Below are 26,105 nucleotides of genomic sequence, written 5' to 3'. Positions count from 1 at the left end.
CTAAACTCCCAGCCAATGTCTAGCACCAACTTTCAGCCATGTGAATAATGCCATGTTGGATTTTCTTATCAATCCAGCATCCTAGACAATATCATATGAAGTGGAAGAGCTACCAGATTAACTAATAGAATTGTGAGAAATGTTATGTTCTCATTCTTTTAAATTATTAAATATGTGGCTGGTTTGTTATGCAGCAATAGATAAACCAATCATGAAGGTAATAATTTTTATTTCATTTACTTATTTATTTATTTAATGTTTACTTATTTTGAGAGATAGAAAGAGTGTGAGTAGGGAAGAGGCAGAGAGAGGGAGAGAGAAAATCCCAAGCAGTCTCTGCATTGTCATTTGATTCCAAGAACCATGAGATCATGACCTGAGCTGAAATCAAGAGTTGGATGCTCAACCAACTGAATCACCCAGGTGCCCTGGGAGGCTAATAATTTTTGGATAAAATTGTGCAGTAGCAGGATAGAATATCTTTTACATTATGTTGAACTTTTGCCATATTATCACAAAAGAGCTATTTTTATAAAAATAGTCAAAAGTTGTATTTACTTTTTCCCAAGCACTTTGTGAATCCGTTGACAGTTGAATATCTTTATTTATTTTTTAAATGCTTATTTATTTAAGAGGTGGGGTGGGAGGGAGACTGAGCCAGGAGGGGCAGAGAGAGAGGGAGAGACTCCCAAGCAGGCTCCATGTTCAGTGTGGATCCCAGTGTGGGGCTCAATCCCATGACTGTGAGATCATGACCTGAGCTGAAATCAAGAGTTGGACGCTCAACAGACTGAGCCACCCAGGTGCCCCCTGAATATCTTTATTTTGAAAGTATCTTTTATGTTATCATTCTTGTTTATTTTCTCTTTGTTAACTGGCAAACTATGCTATATCATTTATTTCTGGCTTTGCATATATTTCAAATAGCTGTATAATATTTCTTTAATCAACTAATGAAATTTTGCATCTTTTGCAGTATTTACAATTTCTTTTCACAGTAGGCTTCTACTGTATTTGACTTTACTATCTGCTATAATGGTGAGGAAGATATTGATATCTTGAAAGGGAGGGGCTTTGGTTAGAGATTAATTTCATCAGAAGTCAGTTTATTAATACATAGGTTTGCTTTATGATGACTTTGTTGCTCTTAAACAATTCAGATATTGTACACTCATATACTAAGAGGTCCCCTGTACTGCCATAAATATAGCTGGGCAGGCCCTGGTACCAGACAATGCTGCACTTTCTGGTGAAAGCTGAGTTGAAGCATGTGTGTTTGGCTTATGGTCTAAGAGGAGTTTCCTACTTTTCACCCTGAATCTAAATCTTGGCACAACCCACTCAGGTCAAACTTTGGGGAGGGAGAGAGCTAGAAAGAAGTCTGGGTCCCCACACCTGTCTTAGCATGCCATTATAGATGTGAAAGAGGTGGGAAACAAAGAGATGAATGCCCTGAGAATTGATCTTTCGCACAGCCTGCACAGGAGGAGGCTGAAGAGAAAGAAGTTCTTGGTGGCCCTTAAAGGCACCAAGAACCTACTTACTGGTAGATGGGACCTAGTGAATGTCCTATGCTCTTATCAATAAAATTAGCAACTCTTCATCTCTTGTGGGAGGGTGGAGGAAGGAGGGGGTAGAGAAATAGAAAAGTAGAAAGGATGGAAGAATCCCATCCCTCTTCAATATCCATCTTATTGGAGGAGAATCTACCCATTGAGGGATGAGATGTGGGGAAGTCACAAAGTTGAGGAATGGGGGAGTTCTTCCACTCTGAGGGCAGATCACTCTGTAATTTTTTCTTCATTCTCCCCCGTGGAAAAGAGGAGAGAGAACCAAGCAAAAGAATTGCGCCTCTGGGCAGAACCATTTTAGCAATGGACTAAGAGATGGTGCTCCCAGGACATGAGCTTGTCTGAGTGGAAGTTCTCATTACTTGTTGTTGAAAAAAGTTGCATAATTTTTTAAAGCCAAGTTTTCCTAAAGGCTGGCACTAGAGCTAGAAGGGTATTGACTCCAAGGGATGCTTGAAGCGGAGGGAGCAGGTCTTGAGAGAAGATCTGGAGGTGGGGACAAGATCAAGTTGTAATGGAGGAGCACAAAGACGGGAAGGAACGGGTGTACTTTGAATTGGTTTACTTAACATTTTTTTAAATGTTTGTTTATTTTTGAGACAGAGGGAGACAGAGCGCTAGTGGGGGAGGGGCAGAGAGAGAGGGAAACAGAATCCAAAGCAGGCTCCAGGTTCTGAGCTGTCAGCACAGAGCCCAACGTGGGGCTCAAACCCACGAACTGTGAGATCATGACCTGAGCCGAAGTCAGATGCTTAACCGACTGAGCCACCCGGGCGCCTCTGAGTTGGTTTACTTTAAAGGGTTGTTCCAGAAGAGTTAGATCTACTTTTTATTGGTAAATGTTAAGCTTAGTTATGTCTACAAAACTCATTTTTATAAATAATTAGCAGGATATTTATAGTTATTTTATAGCATAGCTATAATCTATCCCTTTAAACACACAAATTCAATACACAGGAACATTTAAATGAAATAACCAGTTTAAGTGTTGAACAAACTTCAGAAAGCTGATGTTGTACATTTATAGCTACAGAACATGTGCATTCATTAATTCATTCAACAAATTTGGAGTACCTGATGAGTGCCAGTCACTATATCTAGTGTTCATATTATTAAAGCAGATTCAGGAAACTTATTTTTTTTTAAGTTCATTTATTTTGAGAGAGAGAAAGAGAGAAAGAGAGAGTGAGCGCACATGTGGGAGAGAGGGAGCAGAGAGGGGCAGAGAGAGAGAGGGAGAGAGAATCCCTCATGGAGCCTGACACAGGGCTTAAACCCATGAACTGTGAGATCATGACCTGAACCAAAATCAAGAGTTGGACACTTAACCAACTGAGCCACCCAGGTGCCCCTGGAAACTTATTTTTAAAAGCTGTAATGTATAAAGTGGGGTCACTGGCACTAAGTCTTAATGTTTTTAAATGGAACAAATGTTTTAAGTGGAACAAAGTCAGTAATGGAAAATTTGGAAAAAGCAGATATTCTTGTACAAAGTACTTTACCTTAGGTGTAGAAGTTGCTAGAATACTGACCACTTATTCCTTGGCAATAAGAGCAGGGATAGAAAGGTTAATAAATGCAGAGTGCAGGTGAAGAATCACTTAGGGAAAAACCACTAATTGTAATGCCTTTAGGGTTTTGTTAAAAATGCATCAGTTGGATACCAAAAAAGGCCATAATCAGTGCTATCTACTTTCAATTATGTTTCAGAGCGGTATTTGTTAACCCCTTTAATGTGATGCTTTCATAGTAAACATAAGAACACCCAAACTTCTACACTTTCTATTCATTTCTGAACAGTCCTCACAATGTCCTACCAAGCCAAAACGCCTGTGAGACTCTTCCCCCAGAATAAGAGTCCATTTCTCCAGCAAACTTTTCAACAGGATTTTAATTCTTCTGTCAGCTGGCAAAAACATTGAGCCAGCAGATTGAAAACACACAGCGGTGTGTATATTTGGAGTCTTTGTAAACTTTCCCATGCATGCAATGCCATTGGCTTTGCACATGCCCCCCCCCCCCCCCAGCAGATACTGACAGATACTGATGAGCTGAGATAATCATGCAACTGCTCAGAGGTGAAAACCGGTCTATGCAGTTTTGCATTTGCAGTCTATTGAGTGGGCCCAGCTGCGGGCCTCCCCTGCAGCAGGGGGACGCTTCCCTTTTAAGAACTTTGCTCCACTTCAGCCTCCGTGGCTTCCAACACTTCCCCAGGAGATTTCACTTCCTATGGGAAAGAGCCACTGTTGACACTGTCTCAGGGAAACTCATGGCAGCTTTGTGATAATCACACATATACCCTCTTTCCACCCCTCCTTAACGTTGGCTTGTTTTTTGTTTTTTTTTTTCCCCTTTCATTCCAGGGACATTGATGTGAAAGGAAGGTCAATGAAAACCACCTTGCTTTCAGTCTGAGGGTTAGTTGTACTCTAACATGAAAAAGGAAGATTTTCTTTCAGAGACTGGCCTGGCATGCTTAACCTTAACCTTGTCAGTTACAAGGACGTTTAAACATTTAAATGAAGGCGTTTCAGAGGATGTTGAACTAGAAGATTTTCAAGTTGCTTTCTCAGATAAAGGTTGTTCTTTCTCAGATAAGGTTATGTCTTCAAAGACACTTTTTTTTTTCTTTCCCCAACTTATCGATGGTACCAGTTTGACTTTTGGTGGATGTATACCCCAAGGGCACATAGTCTCTGCTTTATTCATTTCTATACTCTCAGGGACTGAAAAGTGCCTGATGCACAGTAGTTGAAAGGTAAATGTTGATAGTTATTTGTTGAAACAAATATAGAGTGATTACTATAGAGTATAGAGTATAAAATGCTCAACCCATGCCTCACATTTCCATTTAGTATCTAAAAATTTACACAGGAGGATGTTGGGAACTTGATTTGATAGACTTAAAATTACAACAGGAATTCTTGATTACCTGAAAAATGAACTAGTCTCCCTGTTTCTGTTTTGCCAACCACTGCCGTTGGCAGTGACTTCGTCAAGCAGTAGAGTGAGGAAGCAAGCATAGCGCATTGTTATGGGGTGCTTGTCCACCCCAAACTTAGCTCGTTTTTCTTACTGAAATGCATATACTTAAAATGGCACAGATTAAGATGTCTATCAAGAGGTTAGGCCCCTGTTTCTGTCCTCTCCTGACAGGACAAAGCTGTCATAGACTCATAGTCACTGGAAGGGTCATTTAGTCTAAATATTAGTCCCCAAATTGGATGCAGTTTCAACTACTGTAGGCGATGGCCACATGTTCTAAACCTTCCTCCTGAAAATGTACCATGCATTAATGTTTTTTTCTCAGCAGTCCCATAACATTCCTGTTATAGAGCAAGATTCCAACTGTTTTAACATACCAAGTTATCTTATAAGAAAGAGACCCCATTTGGGAGCCAGGGGACCCCAGGCAGGGATTCTTAACCCCATACCCCATTCCCAGCACCCCCAACTGCCTGTAGTTATGTGACCCCGGGGAAGGCATTTCACCTCTTGGGACTCTAGCTTCTTTATCTGTGAAATAACATTGGCTTCCTGCCTCCCAAGGATACCAGAAGGAAGAATGAGTTAACATTTACATAGCTGCGTTGGGAGACTCCAAGAAAGGCAATGCATAAGTAGGAAATGTGATATAATAGAAAGAATGTCTTTTATTTTTAAGTTGGTCTTTGGTCAATCCTTCTGGGTCTAATCTCTATGTATAATAACAAAAGAACAGGCAAGTGTAAAAGAAAGCTCTGAACCTAATTCAGGGAGGATCACTCTGAATGATAGCTGCTGGGGTGTTTTGTTCATTTGTTAACTTTGGGGTGAGGTAACTTGCTATCGGGAGAAGCGTTTGACTCGGGACTGTATTTAGGCAAATCAGTAGGCACTCCTATTGGAGAAGAGCAGTTGGCATATATGGACTGGTTGAACTTTGGAGTTTATCAAGATGGTAAGCTCCCAGAGGGTAGGGATTCTGTCTTGCATCTTTATGTCTCCCATATCTTTCCAGAGCCTGACATAGAGCTGCTAATTAGTGTTTGTCTAGTGAGTGCACTAGGATCTGAAGTGTAGCCTCACTCTTTGCCTGTATTGTGTCCTTCTTCCTGAATTGCAAATTGGGAGTAATGATACCCTCTTTGCAGGCTACTGTGAGGGTTAGATGACTGATATGTGTAAAGTGCCCAGCGCACTGTCTGACACACTTTTGGGGCACATAATCACAATAACTGTTGTCTCTCTCACCACTAATGTTGGGGACACAGGGTAGTGCTGTGGCCAAAGCACAGAGGGGTCTACATCCTGACCTTGATACCTATCAGTTCCCAGAGAGTAATGGTTTAACTTTTTGAAACTTGGTTCCTCATCTGTGTAAGAGGGCTCTAAAATTTGATCCGCTTAGCAGCTCAATATCTACACTATAGTCCAGTATAACAAAGGGTCTGGTGTCCTTTTAAAGATCTTTTGTTGTAACATACATCAAGAAAATACATGGAACATATTTATGAAACAGAGTTAATGACTGTATGGCTACCACCAAGGTCAAGACATGGAACATTGCCAGCACCCCAAGAACCTATCATGTGCACACAGATCATTTCTACTCTTCTCTCATTTAACGTTATATCATGTGCACGTCCTTTGGAATTTATAAAATTTATGTTTAATTGTGATAACCTACTGGAGTACATAAATGTGCGACAATTTGTGAGGCAGTCTCTGTTGACAGGGTGGTTCCCATATACTATATTAAGTCCTTATAAACATAGATCTGTTTTGTTCCCCTTTTTGAAATATTTTATTTTTGAAAATTATTTTATTTTTTATTTTAGAGAGGGAGAGAGAGGGCATTTGAGTGGAGAAGATGGGCAGAGGGATAGAGAAAGAATCTTAAGCAGACTCCACACTCAGTGCAGAGCCTGATGCAGTGCTTGATTCCATGACTCTGAGATCATGACCTGAGCCAAAATCAAGAGTTGGATGCTTATCCAACTGAGCCACCCAGGTGCCCCTGTTTTGTTCTCCTGATATACAAGTTGCTCCTTGCATAGTTACTACCATTTCAAGAATTGTAGCTGTACAATATACTTTAATATCTGGAAGGGCAAAATTATTCGTGCTAATCCTCTTTTAAACACATCTTAACTATTCCACTTATTAATTTTCCTTTTTTTTTTTATTTTGAAGCATCCTCAAATGGACACAAAAGTTGCAGATTAAGTACCAACAAATTTTTTTCCTGAACCATTTGAGAATAAATCGGTCCATGATGCCCCATTATCTGCAAATTAATTAGCGTGCATTTCCTACAATCAAGGGCATAGAAATAGAAAATTAGCATTGATAGATTACCATCATTGAAATGTCAGGCCCTATTCAAGATTTGCCACTTGTCCCAATATTGTCCTTTATAGCAAAAGGACCCAGTTCAGAATCATACTTTGCTTTTACTCTTTTGCATGTCTTTTCCATCCCCTTCAATCTGGGACAGCTGCTGGGTCTTTCTTTGATTTTTGTGAATTTGACACTTTCAAAGACCATAGGCCAATTATTCTGTAGAATATTCCTCAGTTTGGTTTGTCTGATATTTCTTCCCTATTATATTTATGTTACACACCTTTAGCAGGAACATGATAGAAGTGATGTTGTTCTCACTACGTTTTATCAAGTGTCACGTGATTTCAATATGTCCCATTACTCAGGTGGTTTCTGCCAGACTGCTCCAACTATAAAGTTATCCTTTTTGTCCTTTGTAATAAATAAATATGTTATTGGGAGCTATTTGTAACTAGGTAAATATTCCTGAAATGTTTTTTATTCGTGGATTTACGATTGTAAATAGTAAACTACAGTAAAACCTTGTGTTGTGAGCAACTTGTTCTGCGAGTGTTCCACAAGATGAACAACATTCATTTTTTCTTTTTAATTTTTTAATGTTTATTTATTTTTGAGAGAAAGAGACAGAGCACAGATGGGGGAGGGGTAGAGAGAGAGGGAGACACAGAATCCGAAGCAGGCTCCAGGCTCTGAACTGTCAGCACAGAGCCCGATGCAGGGCTCGAACCCACAAACCATGAGATCATGACCTGAGCTGAAGTCAGCTGCCTAATTGACTGAGTCATCCAGGTGCCCCCATGAGCAAACATTTCTAACAATTTTAACTTGATAAATGAGCGATGTCTTGCAATATGAGTAATATTTGATGCCGAACGTCACATGATCACAAGTGAGCCATTGGTTCTTGAAATTCAGTTTGATATACAAGTGCTTTGGATTACATGCATGTTTCTGGAACAAATTATGCTTACAGACCAAGGTTTTACTGTATTTATAATTACAATTATCATGCATAGTAAACTATAGGTTATAATCCATTATTATCATTATTAATTTTAATTGATCACTGAAGCTCCTTCAGGCTAGGCTGTGTGTGTGTGTGTGTGTGTGTGTGTGTGTGTGTGTGTGTGTGTGAGGATGTCCCCATAGTCTTAGTGCAGTCTTAGGCTTTAACAACTTCAGAAGTACAAGTGCTATAAATTAACAAAAAAATGTCATTGGGAAGTTTCGTTATTTATACTTGTTTACACTTAGCTTTTTGAATTTTGAGTAATAAATTTTTATTTTAAGGTTTGTTTGAACAGTTTTATGGATGAGAATTTCTGAGACCAGTGGCTTGGTTCCCATTAGGGGAAGTTTCCTGGCTTGGTCAGATCTGTCATTGGATGTATCTCCATTAGATTTTTTTCTTGTGAGATCACATCAAACTGGCATGTATGCATAAAATCAACTTTCTTCCAACAAACTAGATAACCTAGGTGAAATGGACAAATTCCTAAAAGGCACAAGTTGCCAAAACTGACTCAAAAAGAAACAGAAAATCTGAATGGATTTATAACAGGTAAAGAGATCGAATCAGTAATCAAAACACTTTTGACAAAGAAAAGCTCAGGAACACATGGTTTCACTGGTATATTCTATGAAACATTTAAAGTGCTAATACCAATGCATCATAAAATCTTCCAGAAAAAAAAAAAGATGAGAGGAAACTCTCATTCATTCAATGAGACCAGTCTTACCTTGATACCAAAACAAAACAAACATCATCACAAGAAATGAAAAATATAGACCACTATCATCACAAGAAATGAAAAATATAGACCACTATCTCTTATGAATATAGATGCAAAAATCCTCAAAAAAAATAACCTAGCAAACTGACTCTAGCAACATATAAAATGGATTGTACACCATAACCAAGTGGAATCTGTCCCAGGAATGCAAGGTTGGTTCAACACATGAAAATTAATACACCATCTTACTAAAATTAGAAGATAAAAATCACATGATCATAAATAGACAAAGGAAAAACATTTGGCAAACCCAATACTCTAATGAAAAAACATTCAACAAATTAGAAATTCGAAAAAGGAGGGAACATCCTCAATGTGATAAAGGTCACCTGTGAAAAGCTCAGGTGGAATATTTGTCATATTCATAAAAAACTATTAAATGAAATTAAAAAAAAGATTGAGGGGAGAGGAAATTGGCAGTGACTGTTTATGGGTATGGTGTATCCTTTTGGGGTGATGAAAATATTCTGGAATTACATAGCAGTGATGGTTATGCAACCTTGGAATATACTAAAAACCACCGAATTGTACACTTTAAAGGGGTGAATTTTATGGAATGTCAGTTAGGTCTCAATAAAAAAAGCAAAACAAATGAGAGTCTCAAAAGAAAACCCTCATTTTTTGTATGACCTGAAAGCTAGAATTTTAAAGGAAATCTTTTATGTCACTGGGGAGTAACTGATGAAAGTTTTACAAAGTTTAAAAATTGACTAGAATCATATATGGCACAATATAGTAATTAAATAAATTTAAAACAGTTTTCTTTGTTTCTTTATATCTTATTTTAGAGAAAGAGAGAGAGAGAGAGAGAGAGAGAGAGAGAGAGAGAGAGAGAGAATCTTAAAGCAGGCTCCAGGTTGAGTGTGGAGCCAGATGTGGGGCTTGATCCCATGATCCTGGGATCACGACCTAAGCCAAAATCAAGAGTTGAACGCTCAACTGACTGAGTCACCCAGGTGTCCCTAAAACATAGTTTTCTTTGTATACCATTGACATACACTAAACTGCATATGTTAAAATGTACATTTTGGTGGGTAAGTTTTGACACATGAATACACTAAAGAGAACATGACCACAGTAAAAATAACTAGCATATTCATTATCCCCAACGGTTTCTTTATATCTCTCTGTAATTCTACCTTCTCACAATCTCTCCCTGGGCTCTAGGCACCCCCTAATCTTATTTCTGATACTATATATCAGTTTGCATTTCTTGGAATTTTGTATAAAAGAAACCATATGATGTACTCCTTTTTTTAAGAGTCTGGCATCTTTCACTTGGCATAATTATTTTGAGATTCTTCCATGTTTTGTGTGTGTTAATAGTTCATTCCTTTTCTGCTGAGTAATATTTCGTTGTCTGTCAGTTAGTTTACCCATTTACCTGTGGAAGGATGTTTGGGTTGTTTCTAGTTTTTAGCTATTTCAAATAAAGCTGCTATGGACATTGATAAACAAGTCCTTGTATGGAATATGCTTTAATTGTCTTGGGTAAATACCTGGAGTAGAATGGCCTGATCATATTTTTAGCTTTTTAAGAAACTGTCGGGGTGCCTGGGTGACTCAGTCGATTGAGTGTCCAACTTCAGCTCAGGTCATGATCTCATGGCTCGTGGCTTCAAGCCCTGTGTCTGGCTCTGTGCTGACAGCTCAGAACCTGGAGCCTGCTTCAGATTCTGCCTCCCTCTCTCTCTGCCCCTTCCTCTCTCTCTGCCCCTCCCTCTCTCTCTCTCTCTCTCTCTCTCTTGCTCAAAAATAAATAAGCATTAAAAACATTTAAAAAAAAACTGTCAAATTGTTTTCCAAAGTGGTTGTATTGTTTATATTCCCACCAGCAATGCATGAGAGTTCCAATTCCTTCACATTCTCAGCAGTACTTGGTATGGTCAGTCTCTTTAATTTTTGCTCTTCTGGTAAATTTGTAGGGATATCTTGCAATGGTTTTAATTTGCATTTCTCTAATGACTAACAATGTTAAGTATTTTTCCATTCAATTGGTTGCCAACCTAACTGCAAGTAAAGTGTCTGTTCAAGTATTTTACCCATTTTTTATATTGGGTCATTTGTCTTTTTTTTTAATTGGGTTTTGAGAATTCTTTTGTGTCCAGATATGCATCCTTTAAAACATATATGCTTTGCAGATATTTTCTTTCAGTCTATAGCTTGATGTTTCATTCTTTTCACAGTGTCTTTTGAAAAGCAGAAGTTTTAAATTTTGATAAAGCCCAATTTTTGTCTAACCCAAGTTAGGAGAGGTTTTCTCTTAAAAGCTTTAGAGATAATTTTTGCATGTGATACAAGGTATGGATTGTAGGTTTTTATTTTGTTTTTTGGCATAGAGATATCCAATTGCTCTAGCACCATTTGTTCAAAACATGGCCTTTCTACTGAGTTTCTACTGAATAGTCCACTGGGATTTTGATTGGGATTACATTGAATTTCCAGATCAGTTTGCTTAAAATTGACACCTTAACAATATTGAGTTTCCTGACCTATTGGTAAAGCATATATCTTGATTTTTCAAAGTTCTTCAATTTCTCTCAGTAAATATTTTATAGTTTTCAGTGTACATTCTTTCACATATTTTTTTTTATTAAACAAATTTTTTTTCAACGTTTATTTCTTTTTGAGACAGAGAGAGACAGAGCATGAACAGGGGAGGGGCAGAGAGAGAGGGAGACACAGAATCGGAAACAGGCTACAGGCTCTGAGCCATCAGCCCAGAGCCTGACGCAGGGCTCGAACTCCCGGACCGTGAGATCGTGACCTGGCTGAAGTCGGATGCTTAACCGACTGCGCCACCCAGGCGCCCCTCACATATTTTTTAATGAGATGTATTCTTAGGTATTTCATGTATTTTGATGCAACTATAAATAGGTATTTTTTAAATTTCAATTTCCAATTGTTCATTGTTAGTACATAGAATACAACTGATTTTTGTATATTGATCATGTATTCTGCACCTTGTTAAACTTGCCTATTAGTCCTAGTAGCTTTGCTATAGATTCACTTGTATTTTCTAGATAGATGATCATGTAAGCTATAAATAAGTAGAATTTACATATTCCCTTTTCAATGCATTTTACTTCTTTTTATTGCCTAACCCTGGCTAGAACCTTCAGTAATTTGTTAAATAGAAGTGGTGAGAGTGGTGTTAGGTGGAAATATTCAGTCTTTCACATTAATGTTAGCGGATTTTTCACAGATGCTCTGTATCAGGTTGAGGAAATTCCTTTCTATTGCTAGTTTGCTGAGAGTTTTTAGTTAAGAATTCTCTCTTGTTCTCTCTTTTTTCTTTTTGTAATCATGTAACATGTATATTTCTGAGTTCATAAAAGCTTGAAATAGCACTAAGACTTTTGGGACAAAGATGTATATTCATATACAGATAGTCACATACAGTTACATTTATTTCTATATTATTTAAAAATAATTTATATTATATTGAAAACAATGAACCACAGGGTTTATTCCGTTTTTCTTCCTTTCCATATTTTTAACTCCTTTCTCTGACAGTAGAAAACTGGCTTCCATTATCCTTAATATATTTGTTTATTTGGTCAACTTCCTGTGTGTATCCATTCTCCCATCACTGCCACCATCGCATATCTCCTGCAGATGCACTTGGCCTCTGACACTCGCTGCTGGTACCTTCCTGAAATGGACACTCTCTTTACCTTGCTAAGACTCTGACTCCATGCCCTGAGCTGCCCTTCTGCATGGACACCACCTTACTCTAACCATCCTCTGACACTCTGCACTTGTTATCACCTTCCACATGGAAGCCCTTTCCCCTGGCTTATGCACTGACATCCTGTACTGTACAACTATGTGAATGTCCTCCTTACCCCTGTTGGCTTCTGAAGCTCATGTTGGGCTGTACCCATATGAGGCCCCCTCTTTGCCCTACTTAGACATGAATCTCTGAAAAAATTGCTCTCCCCCATGGTTATCTTCCTCACCTTCTTGGGCTCCAAAGCCCATGACATGCTGTTCATATGCAGAGACACCCCCCAGCCCTGCTGGAGCTCTGATATCCTACACTGGGCCACTCTTTTGCATGGATCCCTCTTTACCCTTCGTGGCTCATTCCTGTGGTGGGCAGTTGTATTCTGAAATCTACTTCCTTTATTTGGTCTCCTATATCCCTCCTCCCATCCCAGCTTGGAGATGTAATATGCTTGGTCCAAACCAAAGGGTTTAGGACTGAGTTTTTCAGGAAATAATATGAAGAAGAGGAAGAAGAGGAAGAACTCACTCATTTGCTTTTTGCGATTAACTTAGAATAATTTTTTAAAATCAAACTCAAAAAAGTTCCATTGTGTTTTTGAATGAGATTTTGTTAAACTTATTTTAGAAGGAAAGGCATATTGACAGTACTGGCTCTCTCCATCTTTAGAAGATTCCATCACTGACGGAACTGTCATGTTTCATCACTGCAGAAGAGTCTCCATAAGGCAATTGTAGCCACAGTTAAGGTCAGCTAGCACTATAATTAAGGTCAAAGCTCAGCATGCTTCAGGGTACTGAAGTGAGTAGAGTATAACACTAGTTTTGGCCAAATTTATTGATATTGATGCATTTACTAGAGAGTGTAGATTTAAGTACTTCCAGAGATGGCTCAATAGGTTACTTGACTGGTTGACTAAAATTTGGATTCAATGATAGCACGTATTTAATGAGATTGAGATGCCATAGCTTCCAAGGCATAATGTGCAGGAGGGAATCCAGAGGCTTAGGGGGTTAGGGATATCGAACTAAATGTTTTATGCATTACCTGCACAGCCAGCTCACAACTACATTCCACAAGATGACCCAAAGATACTCCCTTCCCAAAGGCAATGAGATATATGTTAGTGAGGGGAGCACCTGCATCCTTAAAAATCTCTGTGGTTGCTCACCTTTCTAGGCAAGGTATGACTATAGATGCTGTTGTTTAGTTGGGTTCCCGATTTTAAACGGGATGATGGGATTTTGAAGTAGCAGGGGACAAGTGGTAGCATTTAACTGCCTAAGACAAGGTGAGGATATCCAAGGTAAAGGGCAGGAAGGACATAATAGTAATCAGAATGTTTTGAATGGCAGAGATCTTTGGCAGTGGCTAGTTGATCATGGTGTCCCTTAGAACTAAATATATAGAGTCTGCTAGAGTATTGCTTGGTCTGTAGAACAGGAAAAACTGTAGGCCTCATAGCAGAAAACCAGACTTAAGTTGTCACAGAGGAGAGCTGAAGCTTCTTGCTCAGTTTCCAGACATAAGTAAATTCACAGAGACAGAGCCCCTGGATTGCAAGATAGACCAGGTACCCTTAAGGAAGGACTCGACACCATTGCCACAAGTATACATTGTAAATATTCTTCTAAGATTTCTTTAAAAGGACCAAAGGCAATTTACTAGAATGTGCACTGGAAAAAGGAAATACCAAGACCTTTTGGGGGATTACTAGACCCTGGCTCTGAAACGGCTTTGAAATCCCAGAGGGTCCCAAAATCAAAGTGAAATTTTACCATGTTCAGATTGTAGATGAAGTTTAGGTCAAATCAGACCCATATTGGGCCGGTTTGGTCCAGAGACTCAGCTAGTGGTTATTTCCCCAGTTTCTGAAGGTATAAATGGAAAAGACACGGTTGACAACTGGCAGAATCCCCACATTTGCTCTCTGACCTGTGGGTGATGGCCACCGTGGTAGGAAGGGGTAAGTGGAAGCCCCCTAGGACTTCCATTCATACCGAGACAGTAAATCAGAAGTAAGACAGTATCCCTGGGGGGATTGCAAAAACTAATGCTGCCACTGAAGGCTTGAAAGAAGTGTAGATAGTGGTATGTAGTGTAAGCCCGGATAGTTGGTTATTTTTTTCTTTTTTTCTTTTTTCCTTTTTTGTGATGCAAATTCTTGATTTAAGCTTTGATTGCTGAGGCAAGCACTTCAAAGAAGCATGCACTTCAAAGACAGCTATCTTGAATGAACACAGTGCCAGCCACAGGACTGGATGAAGAGTCAAGCTGCCCCGAGTCTCCTTTCTTTTAGAGATCTTAGTTGATTTTGATAACTGAGCATTTGGGCTGCTGGTTTTTCTCTTCCCAGGCCTTAATTTTCTGCTTTTATGTTTTAAACTCATCAATAAAGAATGAGTCTGCTAAACCCTAGGCATCCCACCCTCAATCCCAATAAAAGCAGAATTCTAGCCTCCTGCTCTCTCTTCCTACCCATCACTTTGCTCTGTGGCCTCAGGTGTGCCATGTAATTTGCAGGACTTGTAAGAAATATACTTGTTTTTCAAAGTTTCCTGATGGCTATTGCTGATGGTGTCTTGCAATCATAATAAGAACCACAAGGGCTGGTCCAGCCACAGCATTGGTTATCAATAGGCTGAGACCGATGCAAAACATGATACTACGCATCTCCATTGAACTCATCAGTTTCGCCTTTGCAAAAGTCACATGGATCTTGAAGAATGAGTGAAGTCTACTATAAACTAATGAGATGATAACTAAAGTTTCAGATGCTGTTTGAGATGTAGTTTCTTTCCTGGGGCACATTGACATGTTCCTTGGCATTTGCTTCACAGCTCCTGACCTGGTATATGTCCTTTCCTCCATATCAATTTGTAAATACCACCAGAAATAGTTTGCTTTTACTTGTCAGGGCTGACAGTACACTTTCACAGACTTGCCTCAGGGTAAACCAATTCTGTTGTTACATTTATTCTGCAAGATCTTGATTGTCTTGACATTCCACAAAACATCATACTCTACCTTGCTGATGGACATGATGATGATTGGATTTGATGTTCATAAAGTGGCAAATACTTCAGGGAGCTTCTAATGTGAACTGGAAGGTGGGCGATCCCACAAAAATTCAGGGGCCTGTGACCTCATTGAAGTTTCTGGAGCTTTAATTTTTTTTTTAATGTTTATTTATTTTTGAGAGAGACAGAGACAGAGTTTGAGCAGGGTAAAGCAGAGAGAGAGGGAGACACAGAATCTGAAGCAGGTCCCAGGGTCTGAGCTGTCAGCATAGAGAGCCTGACATGGGGCTCCAACCCACCAACCCTGAGATCATGACCTGAGCTGAAGTCGGAGGCTCAACTGACTGAGCCACCCAGGTGCCCTGAAGTTTCTGGTGGTTTAATGTCACTTTTCCGAAGTGAAAGTAAAGTTAGTGTTCTTTGGACCACCTACAATGAAAAAAGAGGAAAAATGCTTGGTGAGCCTTTTTGTATTTGGGGAGTACTTGACTGTGTTACTTGGGTCATCTGCAGAATCAACTGTAAGGCTACCAGTTTTAAGTAGAGACGAGCAAAGGGATGCCCTGCCATGAGTTCAGGCTGTAGCCTAAGCCACCGTATCACTTGGGCCTTTTTACCCATCAGGTTCAATGATAGTTAAAATGTCTGTGGCAAACGGGCATGTTGTAAGGAGCCTCTGGGTGAAGACCAACAGGCTAGTCACAGCACCAAGCTGTAGGATTTTGGAGCAAATCTATGCCTTGTGCTGAATATGAGTATTTTCCTTTTGAAAAATAGCTTCTATCTTGCTATCAGGCCCTGGTAGAGAATGCCTCACCATGGTGTATTGGGTGACCATGTGATCTGAGTTTCCCATCATGAACTAGGTATTGTCTGACCCACCAGCCATAAATTGTGTGTGTGTGTGTGTGTGTGTGTGTGTGTGTAGCAATCTATGGTCAAATGGGAATGGTTTGTGAAAGATTGAACAAGGAAGGTCCGAAATACAAGTAAGTTGAATAACAAGTGGCTTAGATTCCTTTTTTTAAAAATTTATTTATTTATTTAAACAAATTTTAATGTGTTTTTTTTTTAAATTTTTTTTAAATTTTTTTTTCAACGTTTATTTTTGGGACAGAGAGAGACAGAGCATGAACGGGGGAGGGGCAGAGAGAGAGGGAGACACAGAATCGGAAACAGGCTCCAGGCTCTGAGCCATCAGCCCAGAGCCCGACGCGGGGCTCGAACTCACAGACTGTGAGATCGTGACCTGGCTGAAGTCGGACGCTTAACTGACTGCGCCACCCAGGCGCCCCTAATGTTTATTTATTTTTGAGAGAGAGAGAGAGAGAGAGAGAGAGAGAGAGAGCGTGCATGAGTAGGGGAAGGGCAGAGAGAGAAGGAAGCACAGAATTCAAAGCAGGCTCCAGGCTCTGAGCTATCAGTACAGAGTTCGATGTGGGGCTTGAACTCATGGACCACAAGATCATGACTTGAGCCGAAGTTGGACGCTTAACCAACTGACCCACCCAGGTGTCCCTTATTTATTTATTCTGAAAGAGAGAGAGAGAGAGCATGTAGGGGAGGCGCAGAGAGAGAGAGGGAGAGAGAGAATCCCAAGCAGGCCCCATGCTGTCAGTGTCCCTTATTTATTTATATTGAAAGAGAGAGAGAGAGAGAAAGAGAGAGAGAACATAGGAGAGGGGCAGAGAGATAGGGAGAGAGAACATCCCAAGTAGGCCCCATGTTGTCATTGTGGAGCCTGATGTGGGGCTCGAACCCACTGACCATGAGATCATGACCTGAGCCAAAAATCAAGAGTCAGATGCTTAACTCACTGAGCCACCCAGGCACCCCTTAGATTCCTTTGACTCTGAAGGTGCATTGCCCCTTCCTTTTCCTTCATCTGTGGCCTCTTGGCCATGTTTCCGATGACCAGTTGACTCAGGAAGAAATAACTTAAGCCTGGTTTACAGATTGTTTTGTATTTCAAATGGGTATCACTCAGTGCTGCTCAGGCCCGAACATGAAGGACGCTGGTGAAGGAAACTACTCCCAGTGGGTAGAGCTTCAAGCAGCATGTTTAGTTGTACACTGTGTCCAGACTCAGAGATGGCAGGTAGTATGGAAAGACACTAACTTCTGGATGGTTGTGGTGAGTTGGTTGGATAGTATATTACTAGTCAGGGTTCAACCAGAGAAACAGAAGCCATAGGCTTTTTATATATGAATATATATATATATATATATATATATATATATATACACACACACACACACACATATATCTATATATGGCTTATATGTAATATATAATCTCAGCCTTATATATATATATATAAGCCTTATATATAATATATAATCTGAGCCATATATATATGTGTGGATATGGATATGGATAGGGGCACCTGGGTGGCTCAGTCAGTTAAGCATCTGACTTCGGCTCAGGTCATGATCTTGTGGTCCATGAGTTCGAGCTCCATGTCAGGCTCTGTGCTGACAGCTCAGAGCCTGGAGTCTGCTTCAGATTCTGGGTCTCCCTCTCTCTGCCTCTCCCCTGCTCATACTCTGTCTCTTTCTCTCTCTCTCAAAAAAAAAAACATTAAAAAAATATGTATAAGGATATCTATAGTTACATATACTTAGAATATAGATGTGTGTATCTATCTATATGCATATACATAAAAGGAGATGAATTGGTTCACATGATTGTGGAGGCTGAACAGTCCCCATGATCTGCCATCTGCAAGCTGGACACCCAGGAAAGCCGGTGGTGTGATTCAGCCTGAGTCCAGGGGTCCAAGAACCCGGGGACCTAATGGTGTAAGTGGAAATGCTTCGTTCACTTTTAAGCCCGATCTTTCATTGGTAGAATTGTTGGTTCCCCTCCGGGCTACCTTGAGCTCTGCTTGTGCAGAACTTAGTCCCCAAAGAGAAGTGCTTGCCGGAGGACATGCCCATGGCCCCAGGTAATGAACCCCCCATCAGTGAGGCACTCTGCCAGACGTGACAAAGAAGAGAAGCATGACTGATGTTCCTGGTGAGGAGTCCAGGAGAAAGACAATCTCTCAAAGGTGCTTGTTTCTGGAAAATCCATTCTGGGTAGTTGGAAGAGATTTGATTCTGTCCGGTTTATACAAGAAGAGAGAAATCAGCCATACATACTGACTTTTTTTTTTTTTTTTTTTTTTTTTTTTTTTTTTGCTTGTCTAAATGGAAAGAAAAGTCAGGGTTTTAAGGCCTGTTGAAGTGGACAGATCTTTTCCAGGCCTTGGAGACGCCTGAAGATGCATTTGAAAAACTTTCTTACCATCTTGTCTGTATAAATTGCAGCATACGACAAACACAGAGCAGGGTCACCGGTTAATTCAAATTTCATGTTAGTCCAATTACATACTGATTTAGCCATCACTGGTGATTATGCTAAGGTTATTACTCTGCATATATTTACTTCTAGATGAACGGCCCACTTTTACCTTTAAAACACTGCCTATTTTGTCCATATTCTCATAATGTAGTTAAACGCATATATTCTGGAGTCTGATGCTGGGGTTTGAATCCTGGCTCAGTCACTGTCTAGCTCTGTGATCTTGGGTAAGTCAGTTAACCTCTCTGTGCCAAAGTTTCTTTATCTGCAAAAAGAGGATGGTAGTAGTATCTACTTAGGAGTGTTGTTTGGAGAATTAATTCAGATAACACAGTCAAACTCCTTACAACTGTGCTTGGTCCACAGTAAGCAATAAGTACATGTTAGCAATTATTAATATTGTAATTTGGCAACACTTGCTCTAAGTTGGCTTGCCAGGAATATAAGCCATTGTATATCCCCTCTCTCTCTTTCTCTAGCAGACCTGCAGAATACCTACTAACTAGCTGTTACGGACTAAATTGTCTCTCCTTCCTTCTCCTCCCAAATTCACACGTTGAAACACTAACCCACAAGGAGACTGTATTTGGAGGTAAAGACTTTAGAGAAGTAATTAAGATCAATGAGGTCACAAGAGTGGGGCTATTCGGATAGGATGGACGTCGTTATATGAGGAGGAAGAGACATCAGATATCTCTCTCTCTCTCTCTCTCTCTCTCTCTCTCTCTCTCTCCCTACATGCACAAAAGGAAAGGTGGAAAGGCCGTGTGAAGACACAGAGGGGAGGCAGCCATCTACAAGCCTGGAAGAGAGACTACACCAGAAACTGACCCTGATGACGTCTTGACCTTGGGCTTTTGGCTTCTAGAACAGTAACAAAAGAACTGTCTGTGCTTTGAGCCACCTGTCGGTGGATTTTGCTATGGTAGCCCTAGCAGTCGGAGACCACGACATTATTAAATTTCCTAATTTACATATTCAGCGAGAGACAAGCCAGCAGTGCTGATATACGGTGTCTGATGTTATCCTTGAACACCATTTACCCATTGTGTGAAAGTCTGGTATCTACCAGGGGGTTTGGGGGTGGGGGTCATGTACCATGAGGGCTACTGTTATCTCGAGCCCCACTCTTTTATTTTTTTAAAGATTTTTTTTATGTTTATTTATTTTTGAGAGAGAGAGAGAGAGAGAGAGAAAGCATGCACAAGTGGGGCAGGGGCCGAGAGAAAGAGAATCTGAAGCAAGTTCCAGGCTCTGAGCTGTCGGCCCAGAGCCCAGTGCAGGGCTGGAACCCACAAGCAGTGAGATCATGATCTGAGCCGAAGCTGGATGCCTAACCGACTGTCTGATAGGCGCAGACACATCTGTCTGTTTTTAGGCGCATCACAGAGGGTTTTGTAAGAATAAGAATTTGGTTGATTGAGTCGCTGAGCAGATTCTGGGCTAGTGTGACAGAATGTTAGCTGCGGTTTCCCATTCTCTTAACAGCGCAGGGCTGCCTGGAGTCCTGGTGATCCCACTTCCGGGGATGCCCAAAGCCCTCCCTTGGATGTCCCCCTCCTGCCCGAGACGGCCTCTCTCCTGGCCTCTTCCTCCTGAGTCCCTGTCCTGCAGGGGAGGGACCTGCACGGAAGAGTTGCCTTCAAAGACTGCCCTTGCTGGGTGGCAAGCGATCATGAATTAAATTCCCCCGGCTGAAGATTTAGGGGCCACAGGGAGCCAGGGGCAGGTGAGGCCCAGGCTTGAAACCTTGTCTCCTGCAGCTTTGTCCTCTCTTCTCACCTTTCCTTCCAGAATTCCCTGAGTTTTCCCTTCAACGCATAGAAGAATTTAGCTGTGTGCCAAGGCTCAGACTTGTAGAAATAAGATGCTTAAGGAAAAGAGGCTTCTGTTTTAAGGCAGTTCTGCTTATAAATTTATTACAAATATATCATACATATAATACCTATGATATAAGTACCATGGGATGCACATTACATGCATGATTATATGTATGATGTAACACACATATAAAAATATAGAAGTATTTATAAGTGATCATCCTCTTTTTTCTTCGTACCGCATTGGGAACACTTAATGGTAGTTCAGAGATAAAAGGCGCTGGTGAGTTTAGAAAGAGACTGTTGAGCCTGGATCTCCCTCAGACTCATGCACTGACGCACGGACCTGTGAGAAGCTGGGTGGAATTTACTGCATTTATTTCTCAGGTGTAGGGTGTTCAGAAGCTGTAAATAGGAATTATGTAAATCGTGCAGCTTTAGGAAAATCAGGACAGCATGGCTTTTCGAATCTTTTATGAAGGCTTTCCTGAGATTACCATTAAGTCATAAGCAACATGAGAGCGAGCGAGCGAGACAGATCGGCAAAAGTTTATTGGCCCGCGCTGGGTTTCCCAATTCGCCGCTGCGAAGCAAAAGTCAGATTTGATCTCGACGCGTGTTGACTCTAAAAGAACGACCCAGAAAATGTCAACACGTCTACACGGTACTCACGCAAAGGAACAGCGATTGTTGGTTTGGAACAGGCTTTCCGCCTGGAGAGCTCCGACACAGCTCATCGGTGGGGCGCGGGAGGAGGGCCGGGCCGCGGCTCCCAGCAGTCAGTGACCGTCTCCCGCAGGCCCCGCACTCCCCCAACGGCGCGCGGGGCCTCGGGGGGACCGGCCCTGCGCGCCGCAGCTCCCGAGCGCCCCTGGCCGGCCGCCCACCTCCGCCCCGGCCGCCTCTCCGCCCTCTCCCGCCGTAGCCCACGCCCCGTCGCGGGGGGCAGGGCAAGAGGCGGGCGGCCGGCCCGCCCCGAGACCCTTTAAAGCGACGCGGACGCGGGCCGGGCGCCGCGAGCCCGGCGGCGGACAGTAGCGGCGCGCCGAGCCCAGCGCGCAGGGCTGCCCTTCGCGGGCCGGCGGGGCGGGCGCTCCCGGCTCCCCGACGCCTCCCGTGCCCGGCGGCCGCGCGCCCCCGCTCTGCCCTGCTGGTCCCGGGCGTCCCCGCCATGCGCCCTGGCTAGTGCGCCCGGGGCGCAGCGCCGACCCGGGCCGCGCCCGCCGTCCGCTCCCGCCGCCGGCATGCTGCGCCCGCTGCTGCTCGCCGCGCTCTGCGTGGCCGGCCGGCTCGGGGCCGCCCGCGGCTGCCAGCTGCCCTCGGAGTGGAGACCCCTGAGCGAGGGCTGCCGCGCCGAGCTGGCCGAGATCATCGTGTACGCCAAGGTGCTGGCGCTGCACCAGGAGGTGCACGGCCTGTACAACTACCTGCCGTGGCAGTACGAGCCCAGCGACGCGGGGCTCTTCTACTCCGCCGAGATCGAGATGCTGTGCGACCAGGCGTGGGGCAGCATGCTGGAGGTGCCCGCGGGCTCCAGGCTCAACCTCACCGGCCTGGGCTACTTCTCGTGTCACTCGCACACCGTGGTCCAGGACTACTCCTATTTCTTCTTCCTCAGGTGAGCGCGGCCCCTCCCGCCCACACCACCTCCTCCGCCCGTTGGCCTGGCCTCCCGAGGGCACCGTTATCTGGAGCCGGGTCAGCACCTCCAGGGAAAGCTGTCCAGGCCCTGTTAGAATATCCCTTGGGCTCCTTTCCTTGCTCTTTATTCTCTCCTGCTCTGTCCCACGTCTAGACATGGGGGCCTGGGGGCCTTTGGCTAAAGCTGTCGAAAAAACAGGGGTGGTTTCACTGCTGAATGCACAGAGGAGTGTTTCCAGCAAAAGCTCAGGGTGGTTTCCAAAATCCATTTGACTCCTTTTTTTTTTTTTTTAATTTTTATTATTTTAATTGGATTCACTGGGAGTAGGTTGAGATGCTGAGGGGTAAAAAAAGAAACAAACTTTGAAATCAGACTGTTGGAGTTCTGGCTCTGCTCTTCGTGTGATTTTTGAGCAAGTTGCCTTCTGAAGAACCTCCATACTCTCCCTTTCATAATGTGAGAAACAAGGTTGGTGGAGACTAACACACAGTAATCATGCAGAACACCTGGTACAGGTTAGAGGCAGAACAAATAGTCTCTCTGCCATCCCGCCCCCCACCTCCTTGCTTAAATGCCAAGATAGGAATCATGCGGAATGCAGCCCAGCTGTCCCTTTGTTTCCCTCCCTTGTCCACCACCCTCAGACCTCAGTGCTGGGCTTTTCAGAATAGCAGAGGTTTGTGTGGGGGCCTGCTGGGGGGGTGGGGGGAAGACTGTCTCCCAGTGCTTGGAAGAGAATAAATGAATCGGGCTGGAAGTCCCTCTCTGACTGGAGACTCCTGGAATCTTGTGAAGTTCGGTGAAGATTGGCCTGCAGTCACGATGGAATTCACGTGTGTAAGAATTCAGTCAATGGGCTTCAAGTTTGAAATAGAGACTGGCAGGTGCAACCCTAAATGCATTGGCTGTCTCCAATTGAATGAGAGTGACACAGAGCAGCTGAGAGGAACACGGACCTGGAATCTAACCTACATGTCAAGCGAGTGAGTGAATTGATCCACAGTTAACACTAGTGATGGTTCCAGTCTTCTCAGTCCATAAAGTAGCACTAAGAACATTTGGAACGACTATGACCTCAGTCTGCAGATCACTTGTAGCTCTTGAGATTTCCCACCACCCTGGGAAAGAAAACCTTAAGATCCACCGAGGGGCGTTCATAAGCTCGTGGCAACACATGTTTTCTGTATCGAAGCCAGATCTCTAAGTTTAGAATACATGGCGTGCTTTGTGTTTGCTGCCGTGGTTTAGCTAGATTAAGTTGTTTTTCTTCTTTTAATTGCTGTTGAAATATAGTTTCTAAATAAAGGCAGCAAGGAGTGAGACCATAATCTTCTTGATACAAAGAAACTTAGATTTTTCATATTTTTCTTTAGGAAGGACACCGAGAACCCAGCTATAAAGCTATTAATCACTGAAACTTTATTTTCCAAAGAAGTAAGAGCTGGAGAACTTGAGCAGACATGATTTATTTTCTGATTTTATCATGAAAGTTTTGTCCAGGGGCTCTGTGGTGGTCAGCCAGCTCTTACTTCTTTCTCTTTGACATATTTACAAAAACTTAGGGCAGAAATACAGAGTCAACTGGTAGTCTGACAGATTTCCATTTCACAGAGCTGTGTTGCCCCGAAGTGTCCTAACAACTGCATACAAATCATTCCTCCGCTATTACTCCGGACCCAGTGAGGCAACAACAGATTCTGGGCACTGTCACTGGGGAAAGCGGCAGTGGCCGCTCCCTGGTCCGCCCTGCACCACCTTTTTGTGCTGGAGGTTAACTTCTACCTGCCCTGTCTCTGCGTGCTTTATCTTTGCAACAGGCAATTTGTCCTTTGTAAAAATGTTAACATCCGGGGGCGCCTGGGTGGCGCAGTCGGTTGGGCGTCCGACTTCAGCCAGGTCACGATCTCGCGGTCCGTGAGTTCGAGCCCCGCGTCGGGCTCTGGGCTGATGGCTCAGAGCCTGGAGCCTGTTTCCGATTCTGTGTCTCCCTCTCTCTCTGCCCCTCCCCCGTTCATGCTCTGTCTCTCTCTGTCCCAAAAATAAATAAACGTTGAAAAAAAAAAATGTTAACATCTGAACTGCACTCAATCCATGCCAGATACTTTTTCTTTCTCTCTTTTTTAAAACTTTTTTTTTAAATGTTTATTTTTGAGAGAGAGAGAGACAGAGCTTGAGCAGGGGAGGGGCAGAGAGAGAGAGGGAGACACAGAATCTGAAGCAGGCTCCAGGCTCTGAGCCGTCAGCACGAAGCCCGACGCGGGGCTCGAACCCACAAACCTGGAGATCATGACCTGAGCCGAAGTCCGATGCTCAGCCGACTGAGCCCCCTAGGCGCCTCTTCACTTTACAATGCAGTTCTTTTTTTTTTTTTTTTCAACGTTTTTATTTATTTTTGGGACAGAGAGAGACAGAGCATGAACGGGGGAGGGGCAGAGAGAGAGGGAGACACAGAATCGGAAACAGGCTCCAGGCTCCGAGCCAGCAGCCCAGAGCCTGACGTGGGGCTCGAACTCACGGACGGTGAGATCATGACCTGGCTGAAGTCGGACGCTTAACCGACTGCGCCACCCAGGCGCCCCACAATGCAGTTCTTACACTACCACCAAGAAGGTGCTATTCTCCTCTTTTTACAGACCGGCACAGTGAAGCTTAGAGAATTTAGGAAATTTGTGTCTCCTGTCAGAAGACAAGTAGCAATGGCAGGATTCGAACCTTACAACTGGCTTATAACTGGTCCTTATAACTGGCTTTCCTTTCATCAAGAAGCAAGAGACACCCTGTGAGAAAGGCCACTTGGGCGATATACAAATAGACCAACACATCTGCATCCCCTCTCCCCAACCCTTCACCCAAACTCATCTGTTGGAAAACCTTAAGGATAGATTCGTGCAATGTGAGGCAGAGAAACCATTAGAAATAGTAAGTCCTCTAATGAGAGCCATGAGAGACATGGTGGTGTAAAGGCAAGATTGTCACGGTCTTGACAACTGTTGATTAAAGCTGGTGTACCCTATGGCTGTCCAGTCTGCAGTTCTGCTTTTTCCCCCCCCCCATTAGGATGGATGAAAATTATAACCTCTTGCCTCACGGAGTCAATTTCCAAGATGCCATCTTTCCAGACACTCAAGAGAACAGAAGGATGTTTTCCAGCCTTTTCCAGTTTTCGAATTGTTCTCAAGGGCAGCACCTGGCAACTTTTTCCAGCGACTGGGAGATCCAGGAAGACAATAGGGTAAGAAATGGCTGTGCCCTACGTCACAGCAAAGTAATAGAAAAGCTGCATCTTGTCTGAATTTTGTGACCAAATGAGTCAAGAATACTCTTCCAGAAGCCCAGACCAAAGAGTATTATCCCTCCCACTCCTCTGGCAGTTAAAAAAAAAAACAAAACAGAACACTGTTCATAAACTGTAGCTTCCTGAGGCTTTACTACTTGGTATCGGGATCCTCATAAAGTGAGAGAACAAGATGGAGTGAAGGTGGGCACAGTGCCTCAGTTTCCTCTCCTGTAAAATGGAAACAATCTACATCATAGGGTTGATGCAATATGATTTAGCTATGTAAAAAAAATGAAAATATGTAAAGCCCTTAGCATAGTGCCTGACGGAGTATGTACTCAATACATGAGAGCTGTTATGACTATTATATCATTAATGTTATTAATAGCATAAGGCTCTAGGCAGTCTTTTAAAGGAGAAGAAAAAGTCCTCAAGGAAATGATTGCTTATAGCTAACACTTCTTTGATGGTTAACTCTATTTGTTAAGACGTAGAGATACAGGGTGGCCAAACTGGTTGTGGAATGTAAAGGTTAAGATAGTTTTGGGTAAAGGGGCACCTGGGTGGCTCAGTTGGTT

General features: G+C 42.6%; 1 protein-coding gene across 5 annotated transcripts in view; it reads left to right on the top strand.

Moving 5' to 3' along the window:
- The window catches only part of CCDC3 (coiled-coil domain containing 3), a 153,434-nt gene that overhangs the window by 14,482 nt on the left and 112,847 nt on the right, over positions 1-26,105 (top strand). For 2 of the 5 annotated variants that reach the window (XM_047867734.1, XM_047867733.1), the window contains one exon: positions 25,308-25,482. In XM_047867734.1, coding sequence (XP_047723690.1) covers positions 25,309-25,482 — 174 coding nt within the window. In that variant the 5' untranslated portion in view covers position 25,308. Of the gene's footprint in view, positions 1-19,537; positions 20,009-21,637; positions 22,227-23,035; positions 23,234-25,307; positions 25,483-26,105 lie in introns of those variants that run through there. The other 3 variants (XM_047867731.1, XM_047867732.1, XR_007154114.1) reach the window with 3 other exon arrangements.

Source organism: Prionailurus viverrinus, chromosome B4 (genome assembly GCF_022837055.1).
Source record: "Prionailurus viverrinus isolate Anna chromosome B4, UM_Priviv_1.0, whole genome shotgun sequence".
In the NCBI taxonomy this organism is placed as follows: domain Eukaryota; kingdom Metazoa; phylum Chordata; class Mammalia; order Carnivora; family Felidae; genus Prionailurus; species Prionailurus viverrinus.
The sequence above is the reverse complement of the archived record's forward strand: the minus strand, read 5'-3'. Positions and strand labels throughout refer to the sequence as shown.